At 38.8% G+C, this 18,483-nt stretch overlaps 1 protein-coding gene across 10 annotated transcripts in view; it reads right to left on the reverse strand.

The window, feature by feature from the left end:
• Window positions 1–18,483, reverse strand: part of AMPH (amphiphysin) — a 65,638-nt gene that overhangs the window by 34,979 nt on the left and 12,176 nt on the right. For 9 of the 10 annotated variants that reach the window (XM_026843800.1, XM_026843799.1, XM_026843797.1 and 6 more), the window contains exons 3-11: window positions 12,043–12,137; window positions 9,336–9,431; window positions 7,886–7,993; window positions 7,401–7,486; window positions 5,419–5,494; window positions 4,437–4,519; window positions 2,714–2,722; window positions 1,702–1,840; window positions 53–181 (exon numbers count right to left, since the gene is read on the reverse strand). In XM_026843800.1, the coding sequence (XP_026699601.1) occupies window positions 53–181; window positions 1,702–1,840; window positions 2,714–2,722; window positions 4,437–4,519; window positions 5,419–5,494; window positions 7,401–7,486; window positions 7,886–7,993; window positions 9,336–9,431; window positions 12,043–12,135 (819 nt within the window). In that variant the 5' untranslated portion in view covers window positions 12,136–12,137. The remainder of the gene's footprint in view (window positions 1–52; window positions 182–1,701; window positions 1,841–2,713; window positions 2,723–4,436; window positions 4,520–5,418; window positions 5,495–7,400; window positions 7,487–7,885; window positions 7,994–9,335; window positions 9,432–12,042; window positions 12,138–18,483) is intronic. The other variant, XM_026843801.1, reaches the window with a different exon arrangement.

The following is an 18,483-nucleotide window of genomic DNA, read 5'->3' on the forward strand; positions in this document are numbered from 1 at the left end:
GAACTGAGGGTTATTGCAAGGTTGGACCCATACATCATCCTCTGAAGCTTACCTGTGATGGGGTTGTCACATTGATTTCTGGGACAAAGTTGTCATCAAAGAAGTTAATGATGTTCTCCTGCTGCAACTCCTTGGTGGGAGTGAGTTTAGGCAGTGGTGGGACTGGTGGACCTTTCCTCAGCTAGACAGACAGCAAAAATGTCACAGACTAGTTCAGGGGTAAAAGAAACAGCTTTAAGCTAGGCCTAAACAATTTGTGTTAGGTTTTTATCTCTGCTGCTTCACCTTAAATGTGGGAATAAGCCATGGGTTCAAAGGAACTGTTCGGTTGTTCGCCACCAAATGCCTTGAAATAAACATTGTGGGAAAAGCAAAACAACTTCATGTTTCAAACTCATTCCGACTCAAAGTTTAAGATTTCATACAAAAGCATTTCTTGGCTGATATTATTCTGCTGTGACAGGCACACAGTACAAGACACTTCCTCTCCTACGCAGGCCATAGTTGGAAGGGCAATACTGCACAGAACCAGGTCTCTGCAGCTTTTTGGCTTCTTAAGTTAATTCTTGTTTAGCTTTGGGATTTTGTCCCTGCCCACCTGCCACTACCTTTAAAGCCTACTTAATGCTAAGACCATATCATCTCTCGGAACCAGCGCACCTCGAAGGTGCTTAGGTTATTAATTCTCCCTGCTCTCCAGAGATTCACATAACTATGACAAACTAATTACTTGGAATAATACCAAGGACTATTGGATAACTTTAAAATCTGTCAAAATACCAAGAAAAAAAAAATCCAGGAAAAATCCTAAGGTGCTATAGTGACATATCACCGTTGACACCAGTACGACTAAACTGAGTCCTAGCAGATGAATGTTCAGGCGGTGAGGTGTCACACTGTGGGAGACCAGAGAAAACAAATGTGCTTACATGTAACTAAATGCAAAATTACATTTCTTCTGATGTGCTCCCACCATAGAAACAGCAATCAGCATTCCCAATTCTGAAAACATCAGCAACATCAACACAAGTCTGATATATTCAGGAAGTACCACATACAACTCTTATGCTACAGATAAAACTGATGCATGAAACTGATTCTTATTTCACCAATACTGGTGAGAATAGAAATGACTCCAGTGACTCCAACAGCATCAAACTTCTCAATCCAGTGATAATAACAACCAATAAACTTTCAGTTATCAGTAATTATCACGGAAGTATTTAAGTTAACTGTATTATTTACTGTTTTAGAGGCTGACCAGACCAGTGATACTCACTGGCCAGTTTTTTTCCAGGGTAAGCATAAATTTGTGAATGAACAAAGAGCAGAAACATATAATGTACTGAAATTCACAAGGAGGTTTTAGAAATATGTTTTTCAAACTATCACTGCCAGGATATGGGCACTTAGAGACACTGCAACATTTTCAGAAGTGTTTTGCTTTGTCACCACAAGTCCCTCCAGTTCACTAGGCACATTACATTTTTTTATCCCCCCTTACTTATATAAAAGCCACTTTCCACCCATGCTCATGACACAGGGATAAACAACCAGTGAACGGAACAGAGTGCAACAGAGCCAGTGGCCTCCCTGACATTTCTCAGTCACAGCCTAGATGAAAAAAATCTACCACATACATTGTCACAGCTGTCTTTTATCACACAACAGGCCAGTTTCCCCTGCCAGGTTTCCACCTACCTGTGTCGGTGACTTAGGTCGGGCTGGTGCTGGAGATGCTGGTGCCAGCATATGATTGGGACTAGCAGTAGGGCTGGGCAGGGGAGAGACCTCCTCTGGTGGTGACGGTGTTTTTGCAATGCGGAGCGGACCTGAGTCACTAGACAGAAGCAAAGCAATGGCGAGGATATACATACCATGCTGACTTATTACCTTGACAATTTGATATAACAGTTGAACTGTATCCCTGCTGTAATGCCAGTGACCATAAAAGGCAGTACACACTGGAGACAAACTGAGCCATTTTATAATGACCAAAACTAAAATTGAAAATAAATTAAATTAAAATTCAATGATCCGCAGTGTCAAAGGAAGTTTTAATTTTGAGTGATCTTGATTTTTGGAACATCTGTTTACCTGATCATTGTAACTCGATGGAAACAGAATACCCATATTTTTTCACATTCTGTATTTGGAATAATGTTTCGTATATGTTCGTAACTAACATAAAATGTGAGATGGAATTGTTGGCTTCATTTCACACAGTTCTCAGAATAAAAGGGTCTAAAGATAAAACCCCCCAGGGAAGGCATAACAATGAATAATGCAAATAATTTTAAAAGCTCAGCAACTTGAGGAAGGTTTCAATAAAATAAAACACAACCAAGATTATTACAAAGATATCACTATTTAGAGAGACAACTCACCACAACTACAAACAAGCAGTAGTCAAGTGACTTCAACAGAGCTCTGCTGAAGTTCTGAGAAAGGATCTGCCCTTCCCATGAAAGGACCTTGTGCAAACACTGAGACATATTCAGCTACCTAGAAATGCTGAAAGCTTACAACTCGGGGAGGCTATAAACTACAGCACTCGACTACCACAGTACTGGATAAGATAAGAGCAACTCCTACACATCTTCAGGGAGAACAGAAGCGCTACCTGATTGAGGAGACCACGCCGTAAACATGTTCCTAATGCTAACACAAATAAAATTTGTTCTTTGCAAAGGACAATTTAGCTCACACTCACCACCTCTTTCTGTGGAAATGTTAAAAAAGAAAAAATAAGCAGTTATTAAGAAATTTCTTTCCCAGATACAATATTTGCCTTCAGGATAGAGTAGTCAGTAGCATATGAGTTTTTAAGATGTTTCTTTTTATACAGTTCTTTAAAGGAAAGATTAGATACTGTACTTGTCTAGCATCAATTTCTCATGCATCTAAAAAGGAAAGCTGTTTTATCTCACAAAGACCCCCTCCTGAGTAGTCTTCTAGAGCATCAAAACTAGTAATGTAAGTCAAAACCTACCCAGATTTTCACACAAGGCTCTGTGATCAGTACAGCAAAACAGGGTAACACGGTAACTAAAATAATAATAATGTATTTTAAAAAAACATTTTCAAAATAAGTTAAGAAGATCACACCACACTAACCCATGCCTACTTGTTTGCCGGAACAATTATTCTTTTTTTGTCTCATTGATGGAATGAGTAGTTCAGTGGGAACAAGCATGTGCATGCTGGACATGGTCTAGGAGACACAGGTGGACAAAATACCTGTTTATTACGAAAACTCTTTGAAGTTTTCTAACACTACCTTATTTTTCATCCCATAAAAGTATTTTACAAATCCTTTATGGAAACATAGTCCAGCTCCTGAGTCCATCCTAAAGGGGCTGGGAGTGGTGATGCATGAGCTAACAACTGCAGAGGCAGCATGTAAGTATATATGAGCATGTATTAACACTGAACTTATTTTAAAAAAAATTAAATTTGGACACATTCTTAATAAAGTAGATTGAAACTTGCAAACAAACAAATGTAGAAATATCAGCCATATGTTTGAGGCAGATGTTATGCTGCTTGCTCAGTCTTAGTTGTTGCTAATCTGAGTCCACCTTGAGGGCAAACTTGCAGTAGCTATAACATTGTTCAGATTGCTTCTGGATTGGCTGGAAATATGGGATCTATGTATTCACTCTAAATGTCATCATGTTTTGATAAATCTCACTGTTTTATAATTTCAACCTCTTTTGCCTATGATTATTACAGTACTGAGAGATCATGTTATGGCAGAAAGGCTACATTTGCTGCAAGCAAAATATCAGAAATACCGCACTGGCATCCACAGACCTTAAGAAAGCACCATCTGATTTTGAACTTTTTTTTGCTTTTGGTTTTATTTTAAGAGAAGACTTCTCTTGGAAGTCATTGAAAATATGGTATTTTGTGACATTCTTTTTACTTCAGCTTTTCAGCTGCACTCAGATCACATTTCTTGACTTTTCCCCATGAGCAGAAGAGATAAAAGCTGACTTACAAAAAGGATTCTCACCTAATCATATGCCTTTAGGAGCTAAAAACACATCTAAATATTTCAAGGCTTTAAAAAAGAATTATGAGAGTTAGCAACACTGCTGTAAACCAAACATCTAAGAATAAATGAGCTATAGCTCAGGTGGTGCAAATTGGTGTAACAGCCTACAATGAACTAGGCTAAACTGCAACAGCTGAGAACCTGGCCTTTACTCTTGTTTTGAAAGGAAAAATAAGTGGTGATGAAGGAAGTTTTTCACCTTTACTCATGCTGAGAAAAACTTTATCCAAGGTACCTTCATCTAGCATCCTGAACGAACAGACCCAGTGACCCTTTTGTGCAGCAACCCCTACACATGGTGCAGGCAATTACTACATATGCTGAAAACCACAAAGTCTACTGCAGTGCAGTTCATTCAGAAAAGCAATAAATTCACCTTGGTGCCCCTTGAATGGTGAAGGCCTTGTCAGCGTGCTGATCTCCCAGCTTCGTCATCACTTCATATAGTTTGTGACATAGCTGAAAAAACAAAACACTTGCCTGAGTTTGTATGAAGCACTACCATCATGATTAAAACCACAGGTGATAAATCTGGTCTGATAACAGATAACCTGTTAATATATAATCTGGTAACTTTAAAATGGCATCTAGATCCTTCCAAAAATACTCAGTGCCATGTATATCAAAAGCCTAAGTGGAACTTTATCAAAATCTACAAAATCAAAGGTAACAGCAGTTCTTCAAAAATATAAGCTGGTTTTTAGAGAACAAGTTTATAAGTGCGACTGACTGCTGCTTGATCTCTGATGAAGGAGGTTGCCTGAAGTTTAAAGCAACACAGGTAGCCAAGAAGACTGATGTTTTCCCCTCAAAAACCTATTCCCAGTTTACATGGGACTTCAATCAAGTGAGTTTTCCAAACAATTTTGGTTCCTATTAGAAGGTTACTATAGATAATACACTACCACTTTGCAAGGTACATTCAGAAGATCCTCACTGAAACTGCTTGATTTGCCTAACAGTCACAGATATAACATTGCATTGCTGACAATATAGCAGTCCTGAAGGGAATTATTGACATGGTTTTCTGGTACTGATTAAAGCAATGGGATGCTTAGCAATCGGACATGGAAAATATACTGATGGCAACAGTATGCTAAAAAGAACGGAGAAGTTATAAAAATAGAAAGGGAATTTAGTGCTACAACGGATAACGCACTGTAATCCAAAAGTGTTCCTTAAGGAGAGTACAAAAATGGCAAGTAAAAATGAATACAAACATTATACTACAAATGTGGATCTAGGGCAAATTTTTATGTGTGCCTCTGCTAGATTTTTCTTGCTGCATTACATGACAGTTGCTTGCCGTTACACATATCACATAAGTCATTACACACAAGATAGTAATTTTTACTCACTAAAGCTATTTCCTTGTGAAACTTGGCTTCGAGGCTGGATACATTTTTGAAGGTGTTCACATAGAAGCCAACTCGTCTACAGAGGACGGCACAAAGAAAGGAAAAAGAGAATAAAGGATAGGGGTGGGAGGGCCACAAAGGCAAATTTATTTTTTTTTTTCCAGATTACAAGCAACAATCTTGACTATTACTCTCAGCAAAGCAAATAATTGGATCAAATGTCAAAATTTCAGACTAGTTCGTTCATCATTATTTCTGTTTGTGTTAAGAACCATCCTATTTCACACTGCACAGCGTGAACCGAGCTGAGACTACTCCACAGCAGGGGGCTTCAGCTTGTTTTAGAGAAGGGGAAGACTGGAAAAGGATTGTCATGAGTGCGGCACAAGCACATGGAAGGCAAGGTGCTCTGCGCACCCTGTGTCCCACCGGACAGCAGGCAACCGTTGACTGAAAGGAGGGAGGTACCACTCTGGCACTGTGTGTGCCTGTGCCCTAGATGCTATCGCAGCACCAAGGGGATGCGGGTGCGTCTGGAGGCAGCTCGAAGGTATACAGCTCACTACGGCCTGCGGGTGGGTGTCCCATGCTCAGTCCTCCTTATATAAATTAGCCCTGAAATACATGCATATGTATGTAAGAGAAAATAATTTCTAATACAGGCACATCCAGTCAAAAATCTGCTTGCTTACGGTGAGTGATTACATACCTCTTGTATACTTCGAAAGTAGAACATGTTTTTTTTAGGTTTTGAATGATTCTTTTTCCTATTTAAAACTTTCATGTGTAATTTCTCCAAAATTTTATTAACAAAAATAATCTTTGGCATAAGAATAAACCTGCAAAATGTCAACTCAATGGCTTATTTTCTTCCTGAAGTATTGTAGTAACTAAAAAAAAAAAGGACTCTGAAAGCAATTGCTTTCTAAATTATGCCTGTTGCTCAAATTAAATTATTTCTCTGAGACTAGTGGGCAACACATATTGAAAGAAAAGGGCCGTTACTCTAAATCATTCATATGAAGTTTGACTTTTAGTAAGCCCATAAAATAAGTATCTGGAAGTGCTAAGAAGCTTTTCAACTGAAATAGGCAGAAAGATGGCAGAAAAAACTTCTTTTGATCTGAAATTTAACAGGAAATAATTTAGAAGGAAGAGAAGACAAAGGGTACTTCAGTGACTCACAATACATTTCCACTCCAGATTGCATTTGTTAAAGAACATAGCACACTAATGAGATGCTTATTTTTCTACTGCTTTTGTTCTCCAGTTCATTTTGTTTGCATTTTCTGTATATACACAATTCACAATTAAACATCTCAAATGAATGATCTATGCCATCAAATGCTTTTATACTGCAGACATAGTCAGTGCACTATGAAATGTGCATCCTGATGTGGCAATAATGCTGGTTTTCCCTTCTACTGCTTTGGTAGTATCTTATAGGAACTTGGAAACAACAATTCCCATAAAATCTTTATACATTTGTAAGGTTCTTTGTTTTGATACCTTTTACAGAAAAATTACCTATAAGTAGACTCATTGCAAATCTAGGAATGCATGAGGCTGCTCTGTACAGTTACTTTTGACACTGGAAACATTTGATTCTTTTTATTTGTTCTTGAAAGGATCAGGTATCCAACACCAAGGTGTCAGAGAAAGGTTATAGAAGCAGTGGGTCATCGTCGCAATCTGCCATTCTGTGCTCTGACACAGTTCTTTACCCATAAAATGTTTTGCACCTCAGAATGAAGATACATTAATGATTCTTAAATGTCAAGATACACTGAAAGGAATAAGCATAAATACCTTCCAGCAAGTATAATTTTGGATCATTTGCAGGTATTTTCCCTTTTATTATTTCAAAAAGATAATGGATGGGATCTTCAAGGAGCCATCACACCATTTTCTATCAGCTCATTAAAATTTCCTGGTTCCCTTTCCCTCTTTAGTCCTTCCAGACAGCATCTGCCTAGACTCACCGTGACCACAGAGATGGCAACTCTTCTTGTAAATCGGTGTTAAACTCTTCAAACACTTTCTGTGCTTTCTGAAATTCTTCTTCTGCCTAAACCAAAATGAAACAGGGTGACTTCTGCAATCACTATGACATAGAAAAACCTTCCAAAATTGTTTTTGTGCACCTTTTTTGTGGGTCTTTTACAATTTTTATTAACGACGGATGTGACTCAGTCCCATGTCATGCAGGCTGGCCAACACAGGACTTGCTGTCCCCTCATACTCATCAAGAAAGAAGGTTAAGGCTCAAATTGGACTCATTCCTGAAAGAGGCTGAGCATGCCCTCCACAAGCACCAAAATACTCAATACACATTTATACTTAAGGCTATCATTATTTCCATTTCTGAGAGAAGAAAAAGAAGAGAAACTGTGCTCTGTTTCTGCACAGAAACAACTGCCACCCAAGCTCCCTAAGTCTTCTGCCAGCACCCTTCTGATTGTGCTACCTTGGTAATTCTGCCTTCGTCTTTCCTTTTTGAGCTCTGCAGGGCTTCTAGATGATGTCTTGCACTGTCGTAGTCCACTAGCTTTCTGCTTCGTTTTGCAATGCGAGTCTGTACAGGGGTAGAAAAGAAAGTCAACACAAATAGCACATTTTAAAAAGCTATTTTAACTATGTTGTCATGTAATTTTTTGACAAATTTTTATTCTCCCTTATCTGCTGTTCATATCTGAATTACTATATCATGCAGATACAGGACAAATTAATCACCTTATTTTAAATAAGGAATCCATTTACAGATGGTTTGGAAGGGAGTTTTGTGGGTGTAGAGCTTACAGGCCTTAGAAGTGAGATATCAATGCTAAGCAAGACTTGTCTCACTCTCCAGAATAAGTGGACCTGTTAAACTCATGGTAACACCATCATTTTCCCTTATATATAGCATGAAAATTTAATAAATGATTAATGTAATTTTTTTCTAGAGTAGGAAAAATGCTTAGAATATACTTCTTAATATAGTTGATCTGACACATAACTAAGGTAACTGGAGTTCAACGTACAATGGGAATTCTAATTTACCTGCTATAATTCAAGAAAAGTTCTTTGGTACATACTGACTTTACAAAGCTATATATTATGTATATGTATTATGTATTCACATGCTGGGAAGGCATAAGTGCAATATGATTTACAAGCAAGTTTGAGACAAAACATCAGTAATGTTGGGATTTTAAAATTTTTTCTTTAGTTCCTGATGTAGATGACAAAGGGGATGACTGAATGCTACCTACTCAGTTATAAACCATCACAAAGAATTTCCAGCTAAGTCCATACAGTCACATTAAGTGTAAAAGTGTCTACCTTTTGCCTGTAATGATTCTTTATCCCCACACATTTAATTTAGAAACATCTCCCTGACTTTATGCTGGACAAGCATCTGGGAGAAGCTAGAATCTGCACAGTCTCTCCTGATGTGTATTACGAAACCTCTTTACAACTAATTGAAAGACAGGAACTATGGCTTAGTTAAGAGAAAGATATTTAGATACCCACAGGTGCATCTAGCCAATAACAAAAGACCTGTTTTTCATGTTGTAATTTGTCTGGCATTTTAACAGCTGAAGAGATTAATGTGTCCCTCTTGAAGCTGGTGAGAATTATCTCATACCAAATAAATAGAAGCAGGAAAAACCACAAGTTTTCTCTACAAAGGCTAATTTAGTTCCAAGTACTACTGCATGAAAAATGTTTTTGTTCACTTGGAAATCAGTGCAGCCTAACTTCAGAGATTTATTTACAGAACAATAATTTTTACATTGCGGAAGAGAATTACTTCCATCGTACCTTCCCTCCTTTTTTAAAAATTTTTCTTTGCTTGTAAACTCATTTTCTATTTATTTTATGGCTAAACAGTAATTTTACAAATTGTCCTTTATAGGAAATCATTACTGTACTTTGATATCAGGAAATTGTCCTAGATATGTATCCAAAGTCAACAAGGACCCATCCACCAGTTTTTGATGGAAGTCTTCCCAAAGTTCATCACATTTCTGTAAAGGCAGAAAAGAGAAAAATGAGCTTAGTTTAACTTGACTCCAAACCCAAGAGAAACAAATGTAATTTGTAAAGATAAATCTTGCTGAAGTTCTAAAATGTTCTTTATGGCAATAAATCAGAGTGCACTTATAAGGTAAATGAAAAGGAATCACTTGACATTGCATGTTTTAATTCACCACAAAAGAAGATTTAGCTTAATAACTAATTTGTGTTTTCATTCTTTCAAATAATAACTGCTATGTGAAAATAAGGATATCATGGATTCAAGGTCTTCCTCAAGGTTTCAGGTCCCTGAGGGTCAACAACACAGACTCGGAAGATGCCCTAGTTCTTACACCTAGGTATGTTCACTGATGATGAACATTCCTTACAGAGAAAAAAAGTACAACTAAAAATAGAAGAGTAAATAAAATAAAGGAAAAACTAAAGTGCATTTCCCATCAATTACAAGGATTTGTAAGCTTAGCTTTGCTTGGTCATTTTGAAAACAAAAGCTGTGGAAAGCCACCCTAAGAAAGATCTTTCCATCCCATATTTTTTTGCTAATGAAGTATATTTGGCCAATGAAGTATAATGGCCAATGCACAGACAAGAAGTCTACCTCATACTGCTAGAGAACTGAGATGCCAGATATGAAACATGCCAACATCAGCAGGCAAAATAAACAAAATCCCCTCTGGAACCTACAGTACCTTTCCCCAGTTCCCTTTGCAGCTCTGGGGTAGCTACCAAGAGACTCCCTTTGTAGTTTTCTGTTCTTTAAGAACATGTTAATACGAGAAGGACCCTGTAGGAAGCAGGGTGAGATTCCTTGCCAGAGCAAATCCTGTTACATAGAGACTTGTGGTGCCAGGTTCTCAACTGGACAAGTCACTAGCACGTGTTAAACATCCCGATCCACCTTTTCTTTGCACATTTCAAAAACCACTGAACTCCCTTTGGTGGAAGGGAGGTTAAGGGGGCAAACACTGCTCTGCAGGGCTGTTATCCTCACTGGCAAGTCTGGAAAGCTATTCCCTAGCATTTGTTTTATCATGACCTATTATACGGCATATTATAAATGCTGTGTGATGCTGGCATTCAGTTCATTCATTTCCTACCCTAACAGAGTCCCTAATGAATAATTACAATCTATTAATCATGCTTAAAAGAAATACTTCACTTATTAACACAATATTTAATCACAGTGGTCTGCAGAGCAGTACAGCATTAGATCATAGCAAGCAACTGCCGGCCTTGTGCATTTGCCTTTGTATCTTGCTGATACGTATTTCAGACATATTAAAATCATGGAGGTTTTCTGAAAGCTAATGGACTCAAAAACATTGGTGAAGCCATCCTTTAAGCCATCATCTTTCCTACCATACAAAGTCACTTAGGTGGATCCCTTTTGGAATAATCATTTATATCCTGGACTGCACAAATATATCTTTTTTTTTTTTTTACTCTAGGTTGAGGGGTGCATAAACCTACATTTGTGATTATATAGGGAAAAAAACAGAGGCAGAGATTTAGTAATATTGCCCACATGAGTTTCTTATTAAGATGACATGTCTAATGTTTATCCCTATATCTAATACAGTTTAAGAGCCAAATTTTGGTCCTTTCATACACAATTACAAATTTACGAGTATAAATCAAATATCTACAGATACAAGATGAGATGCTATGACAAGACGCAGCAGAAGATCTTCCAGCTGTTTAACCTAAAACAATATAAATTGAATGGTATCTTAACTTACGCAGTTTGTAAGTGGGGTGCTTTTAAACAAAAACATGTCATGCCTTCAGCACCAGGGAAAGGTACAGGAATGCAGCCACAGAGAATAAAAGCAATCATTATACACATTTGGGAAGACTGTTTTGTCTTCCAGTTTCTTGTTAATTATATTATCCAGGAGGCCTTGCAAACTGAATGCCAGGTGGTTAAAAGCTGCATTGGTAACAGTTTGCACTTCTTGTCACCATCAGCACATCTGCTGACAGGCTTCCCACACAATTAAGGCTGTTTAAGCAGGCAATTCAGAGCACCTCAAGATTCTGTAATCCTGCAGTGTCCTCTAGAAAAGCCTATTCTTCCCTAATGACTATAGGAAGCTAGAAAGGCTAAAATGAATGGTGTCCTGCAGCCTAATTTGCCCTTAAATTCCAGATTCTTGACAGAGAGAGGTTAGTATCCTAACTTAACAGATATCCTGTTAAGTGCTACTGGCTCAACAGCTGTTGACATCCTTGTGCACACAAGGATAAGCAGATTTGATAATTTTTAACATTCAGTTGGATTAAGAATCCTGACTGTAAAACTGCATGCGAGACACCTTGTACAAACTTGTTAACCAGTTGCTGTCAGGACCAATTCTGCTCACGCTGATGTTGACCTCGCTGGGAGCTTACGTCAACTAGTTCGTAAAACAGATATCACAAATGTGGCATCCGGTCAGCAGGAGGTGCATTTCACAAGACCAATCATATCTATGCTCAGAAAACAGGATGTAAAATGCAACAAAGAATTAAGGGAAATTTCGGTTGTATGCTTCTCCTCAACACCTCAGATTAATCCATTTGCAGCCAAAACACTTTTTTTCCGCTCTCCACACATCTTACCTCTCCGATCATTTTCACATCTTCGCGTCCGTACCAATCTGGCTCATACACTTCATGAAGAGACTCTGTAAGCTTCTTTGAGGCATCTTGCATTCCTGTAATTCGACAGAATGAGGAACACATAACTGCAAACTACAAGAAGCAGTTGCTAATTATCTTTATTTTGACCCACATGTACCCACTACACTATTCCCTCTGTCATGTTTAGAATATCATTTTCAAGAGCTGAAACAAAACATTTATTTTCACCCAGCTGCCCCAGGTTAATGAGAAATGTTCCTCACAGAAGGATTACCCCCTATTTATATGCAGGAAAAAAGTTTCTATCAAATTAAGGATTCCATTTTCTGTTCTGAACTAAACATACCTGATCGTGAATAACAACTCAGAGGGTAGTCCTGCCCACTAAAGACATGTAATACCCAACTGAAAGACTATCACTGAAAAGAAAATCAAATAGTGACCTGCCTTTGGTTATTCTCAGCTCTTCCATCCTACCTTGTTCATAAATAAGTACCAGGCTAACCTGGTCCATGAGGACCGGGTTAAAATGGCAGATTTATGGGAATTGCTGGCTATAAAAATGGACTTAAGAGAAAAGCTAGAAGAGGTCTGCACTAAACAGTAGTTCTCCCCCAGAATAGGGGAGGTCGCACACATGTAGAATGTATCTCAGGTTTTCTCTGTTTCCTTGTTTTCAAAGATATTTAAGTCTCAGGAGCTTTTACGTGTAAAGTGAGAGGGGTAGAGCTTGTTATTCTTGTGCCCACAATAATGATGGTGACCTAAAGGTATGTTCACAATGAAGCAAAGGACTGGCAATTGCTGAGATATTGTCTAGGGAAAAAAGATACCCGAACTTGGGGAGAGTGCTGTAATGGACCTAGTTTTATGAAGAATGATTATCTTTTATGCTCACCCAGTAGGTTTAGAAGAAGCATGTGGAGCCCAGTGCTTATTTACGCTCGCAGCAGTGTGGTGTCTATAGAGAAGTGTGCTAAATCAAACTGCATCAGTCACCTTTGGAGCTCTTGCTACCACAGGTGAAACAAGAATAGGGACTGTTCATTGTTACCAGTCTCTAACACACATAGGAGCTGGCTTAAATGTGAAGTAGCTTCAATGATATGATGAGAAAGAGCCTAAATCTATCTTCAGTGACATCAGTTTGACCCCAGTGAATAAATTACTGCCCTCAGTGAAGGCACTGGGATTTGCCTTTCCATTTTGATGGAGCACCAATACATTAGATGTTGAATATGGTTCTGAATCCAGAGAAACCAAACTGATCTCACCTAACATGCTGAGACAGTTCAGAATCAGTAATTTTAAAATGACAACTTTATTTCAATTTCTTTGCAAAATCTGAACAACACTGCTGATTTTTTTTTTACCAAGCATTAACTTTTTTTTAAAAACCACATTTTTGCTCCATCCGAAGCCTGTTTGCTGCAGCACATTTGTGCTGTCTTGAAAATATCTCTAGTATGATCTTCAGTACTCCGTAGTGGCTGAATTTAGGAATAATATCAATACTTCTGCACAAAGAAGTGTTCAGTAGTGGAAAAGGAAAATTCATTTGAAACTTGAACATCTAGAAGAGCAGAGTTGACCTGAGTTGACCTAGTCAGTAGCTATTCCACCACACACTCAAGATAGGACAGGAAAATAAATGCAGTAATGCACACTTCCTAATATAGAAATGGTGGTCTATGGAGTGAGTAGGATAGGAAAAAAGATACTGAAAAAGCTGAAAGGCTGTTTTCAGACCTTGGGTTCAAGGGAGAGAATAGCATGGGAAATGGAGAGAACAAGTAAAAAGGAAACCCTGGTGTTCAGAGGGTACAAACTTTCACCCTTCAATTGAAAGGTACTGAGCCAAAATAGAGGATTTGATCTCTTCAGGGATTGTTTTGTGGGTACTTAGAGCTCAGCTCAGAGAACTGGTATAGCACAGGGACTTAAGATGCCTTTCTTCCTTGTGTCCATCATGGCTGATGCTTAGGATGATGTATCACAAGCTAAGAAAGGGTTCCTAAATAAAGGGGATTTTTTTTCCTAGAATATGCCAGATTACAGTAAAATACAGATGATCTTCACATATTTTTCCAGGCAAGACTCATTTAAGATCTTTAATGCCACTGCAAATTAATCAGCTCAGGAGGTAAGGCAAAACCAGCACAGTATCACTGTGCTTAAGAAGGCTGCTTCTGTCCACTCAGGGCGAATGCACAGACCTTTCTGGTCCGTGCATCCCTGCTCATGCTTGATCCTTTTTGATACCTGAGCTTCTGCTCTTAAGCACGCTGTGTGCTAACCCTGCCACGTACATTCCTGGGGCTGGTAGGCTAGCACAGCTGCTCACTAATCCCTCCTGCAGCTTGTGCTCAGCTCCGTCACAGACCAGGCTTGGGTAGAGCATCTTTTCCTATGCAGACTTTCTTAAGCACCACAGGACTCAGGCATATAACAGTTTAAGAGAATAAGTAAAAGACACTTGATATCCCACGCCCAAGCCAAACAAAGTTGCACCGACTTTCATACTTTTTTCAGTTCTGAGAAACTGGTAATCCTCCATTCTACCACATTCCTATAAAAAAGGTCAATAAAATCCAGATGCAGTGTGAGGCAAATGGGCATTACAGCACTCAGCTTCTTCAGTCAGGGGCTTCAGTCTGAAATTTCCATAGGCCTCGATCATCCACCCTACTCCCCTCCTACTGCATCTATACTAGGTTTACTGCAATACCCCAGATGAGTGGATAGGTAAACACCAATCCAGTGGCTTCGCATTCTTTTTCATGTCTGTGGGCATAAAGTTAAAAATGTCCAATGATTTTTTAATTGTCTGGTTTTTGCACAGAATTATTTCTTATGCACTGATACCTTTTATGCATTAGTCAGCACTAAAGAGGATTAATGTTTCAGCCATACTCTGCTGTTTTTAACTGCTATTGCTGAGAAAGAGAAATTGTTTAAAGCAAGTCATTAAAGAACTAAGAAATGTGAGAAGAATTTTTACTGCTGATGAACAGTTAGAAATTTATATTTAATATCCATAATTTCATTTAGGATCATTTTGTCTTGGTAACTGGGTCACTTTACTTAATAACTACGAGTGCCAAAATAATCGAATTGCTTCAGAAAAATGATACTAAATAGTCCAGTTACTGATGTCTCAGGCTTTTGGATGAAATCATTCCTCTTTCTGCAGGGAAGAGGCCCTGTCCCTGGAAAACAAAAGGACTCCCTACCCGCCATGTGGTAGGGATCCTGGGAGTGGCAGTGCAGAGACACTCCCATTAAGCACCCTAGAGACAGCAGACGGTAGGTGACTTTGCCATCACAAGTCCAATGTACTCAAGCTCTGATGGAGATTCAGACTGGCCTGGGACTCCATGTGGGCCGTAGGACCCATATACTGTGGGGCTTCCTCACCCCCCAGCAGGGAAATCTAGGCTGAATCATGGAGAAAATTCCATTTTCCTGATGGAGTGGGGAACCTTGGGCTGGCTCTTAATATTTAATTATTTGAGTGGGGAAGAGAGCTTCATGTGCAGTTCTCCAGGAAATGACTTATCCTGCCACAAGGGTTGTATCTGTTATTGCTAGTTACCCATTAAAGTTTCCACTGGAACAATTCAATCATTTCATAATTCATTATGAAATTTTACAGAAAGACGATGAATAGTTTTATTGATTCTAAGAAATTACATGATTGATTTTAACATTTGTGTGTCTGGAGGATATGTGCATTTTTGTCAGTCACAGACTGACAACTAGGCAGCAAAACTGCTTACATGTCCCCTTCCCTTCCTGTAGACCAGTTAATACTTCTCACTACATTAAGCCACCTGGAAAGTATCGTGCTTCTTTTTCATGATGCAGGATTCCTTTTTACCTCTGCTGCCTTGCCACCTGCATGCACATCCGATTTTCTATCTCCCCATCCATACTGGTACATGCAAAGAGCTCAGGGTAGAGAATGGGAGGCTGATTTAGGGTTTCTTTAACAACTGGCCCATAAAACCATTCAAGTCACCTACAGCTCTCAAAAGCTTAAAAAAAATTAATCATGAAGTAGAGAACCAAGATACATGTTGCCAAGGAGACTGGAAGAGACAGAAGACTGAGGCACGAGATGACTATATAGCTATGGGGGATAGCACACAGTCTTGTCAGTACAAACACCACTGATACACAGCAGATGTTAAACTATCATGCAGGTGAAATAAAACAGCACATAAAAGCCATTTACAAGTTCAACAGCTTTATGACATGGTTCCTCTGTGTCCTTGAGTAACCAGCAGTAAAGATCAAAATCCAGCTAAGACTAAGAAGCACTTCTGAGTGAGAGAAGAAGTCTGAATACAGCAAAAATTCTTTTCAGAATGCATGTTACTAAACCGCAGACTGTCAAGTATATTAAAACTCAAGGACAGAGGGTCATAAGAAGGCTCAATTAAGAGTTCCTTGCTTAAACAATGCTTGGTCCTTGTACTTCCAGCTTCCAATATCCAGTCACTCTAAAGTCATGCAGCAAAATTAAACATCACTGGAGTTCAGATCACATAAGCTTCATAAAATGCTTTTAGTCAAAGTTAGCTATCTTGACAATTCCTGAAACCCTTTAAAACAAGATGCTTTTCTCATACCTGTAAGAGTACAAGGATGTCAAGTGCAATGTTTTCCAATTATATGATCAACCTTTTTCCCTGAAAAATGAGCCCCTGATGACAGCGTGCCTCCAAGGCTCAGATGTCCTAGGTGCAGAAATCCCACTCCACTGCCTTAATATAGGGGTTCCCATGCTTTTGTGCCTAGCCACCCCAAAATCTTTTAATGATGGCAGTCCTTCAAAGAATAGCAACAAAGAGACTGTAGCAGTTGCTGGATCTGCTGCTGACACTCAAAATGTGTAAAGGTCTGTGCCACTCCTGAGCTAGTCAGCTTTGGGGAAGCCCCAGCCAGAGCTGTGTGTTGGGGACTACTATCTCAGGCTGTCCTCTCACTCTATTGCACGAAGGTGTGCCAAGGATGCCCACTGGTGGCCTGTTGGCTTTGGAGAATAACATTTTTAAGGCTCCTCTGAGCAGCTTATGACTAGGTCTTTTTTAAGACATGAAGATAATGAGATGTTACCAAACACTTCTCATTCTCAGTAAGAAAGTCAGTCCAAATTATTTTCAAATATGGACTTACAGGGTGTAACAAGAGAAATATGCTGAACAGAAAAGCACAGCTAAAAAGATAAAACTTGCATAAGGAAAAATTTCACACCAAGTTAAAAACAAAACTTGGTGCAAAGAGTAGCCCACTAGAGAGTAGCCAGCAAAAGGACCACAAATGCACGTAGTACTAGGAAAAGAAGAGAAAGAGAGAAAGAAAATGAAACATGGAGAGGAGGATTGTTGTCACCAACACGGAAATCAAAGCATAATGTAAACAGTCAGCCTACGTGACAGAAAAGCCATCTGGCCAACAAACACCCTCATCACGCTGCTTCTGAGTATCCATCTGATAATGGGTGTGGGAAAGGGATGACTGAAAAATAAGAAAGTAAAATCAGCATCCAATGGGTCCCCAAAAATGACTGATGTTGAAATATCCTCTAAGAAGAAAACACACTGCAAATCTCTACAAGGCAAAATATCTTTTGTCTGGACAGGATTTTCTTTGCCCAGCCCATCCAGCAAATAATAGATGGTCAAAGACATTAAGCTACTGCTTTGCTTCCCATTTTACAATCCCCATTAAAAGAGCTTTTTTCCCTGTCTGTCAACAGTTGCTGAAGCTTTAATATGACACAGTGATTTCCAGGGATGTTAATACTAATTTGCAATGTTTTCCCTTCTGAACTGGAGCCAGGCTAAAAATATATACACATATATACACACATATATATATTTATCACATATATATAATTTTTTTTATCTCAAGAAGCCACTACTGTGTCTCTGTCAATCACCAAATCTTATTCCCTACCCTTTAGCACCTGGCCTCCAACTCCTCCAAAGAGAGGCGGCATGAGAAAAAGAACACTCTGCATATGGTGCTAAACTGAGTGTTCTGGATTTACAAATGTCCAGTAGGTTTTAAATAGCTATTTACTTAATTTCTGATATTTAAGCGCTGACTAGTGAGCTTCTGCTACTTGGATTTCCAATGTAGTATCAAAAGAGATCACATTTGACTTTTAAATTAAAAAAAAAAATACAAAAAACAAAAAAACCAAAACCCTGATTAAGCAGTCAAATACATAAGAAAACACATCATTGCAGGGAGCATGGTTTTGGAGGGAGATCATCAGCCAACTAGTAATACCTGGAAACGTTACAGTTGTGGAGCTCAAGCAATCCCTTGCCTTGCATGGGGTATTTCATATTCTAGCATTTGCAAAGACGAGTAACAAGATGCGTAGATTGTGGGTGTTCAAAATGA

Source organism: Athene cunicularia (genome assembly GCF_003259725.1).
Source record: "Athene cunicularia isolate RWA chromosome 2 unlocalized genomic scaffold, athCun1 chr2_part2, whole genome shotgun sequence".
Lineage (NCBI taxonomy): Eukaryota > Metazoa > Chordata > Aves > Strigiformes > Strigidae > Athene > Athene cunicularia.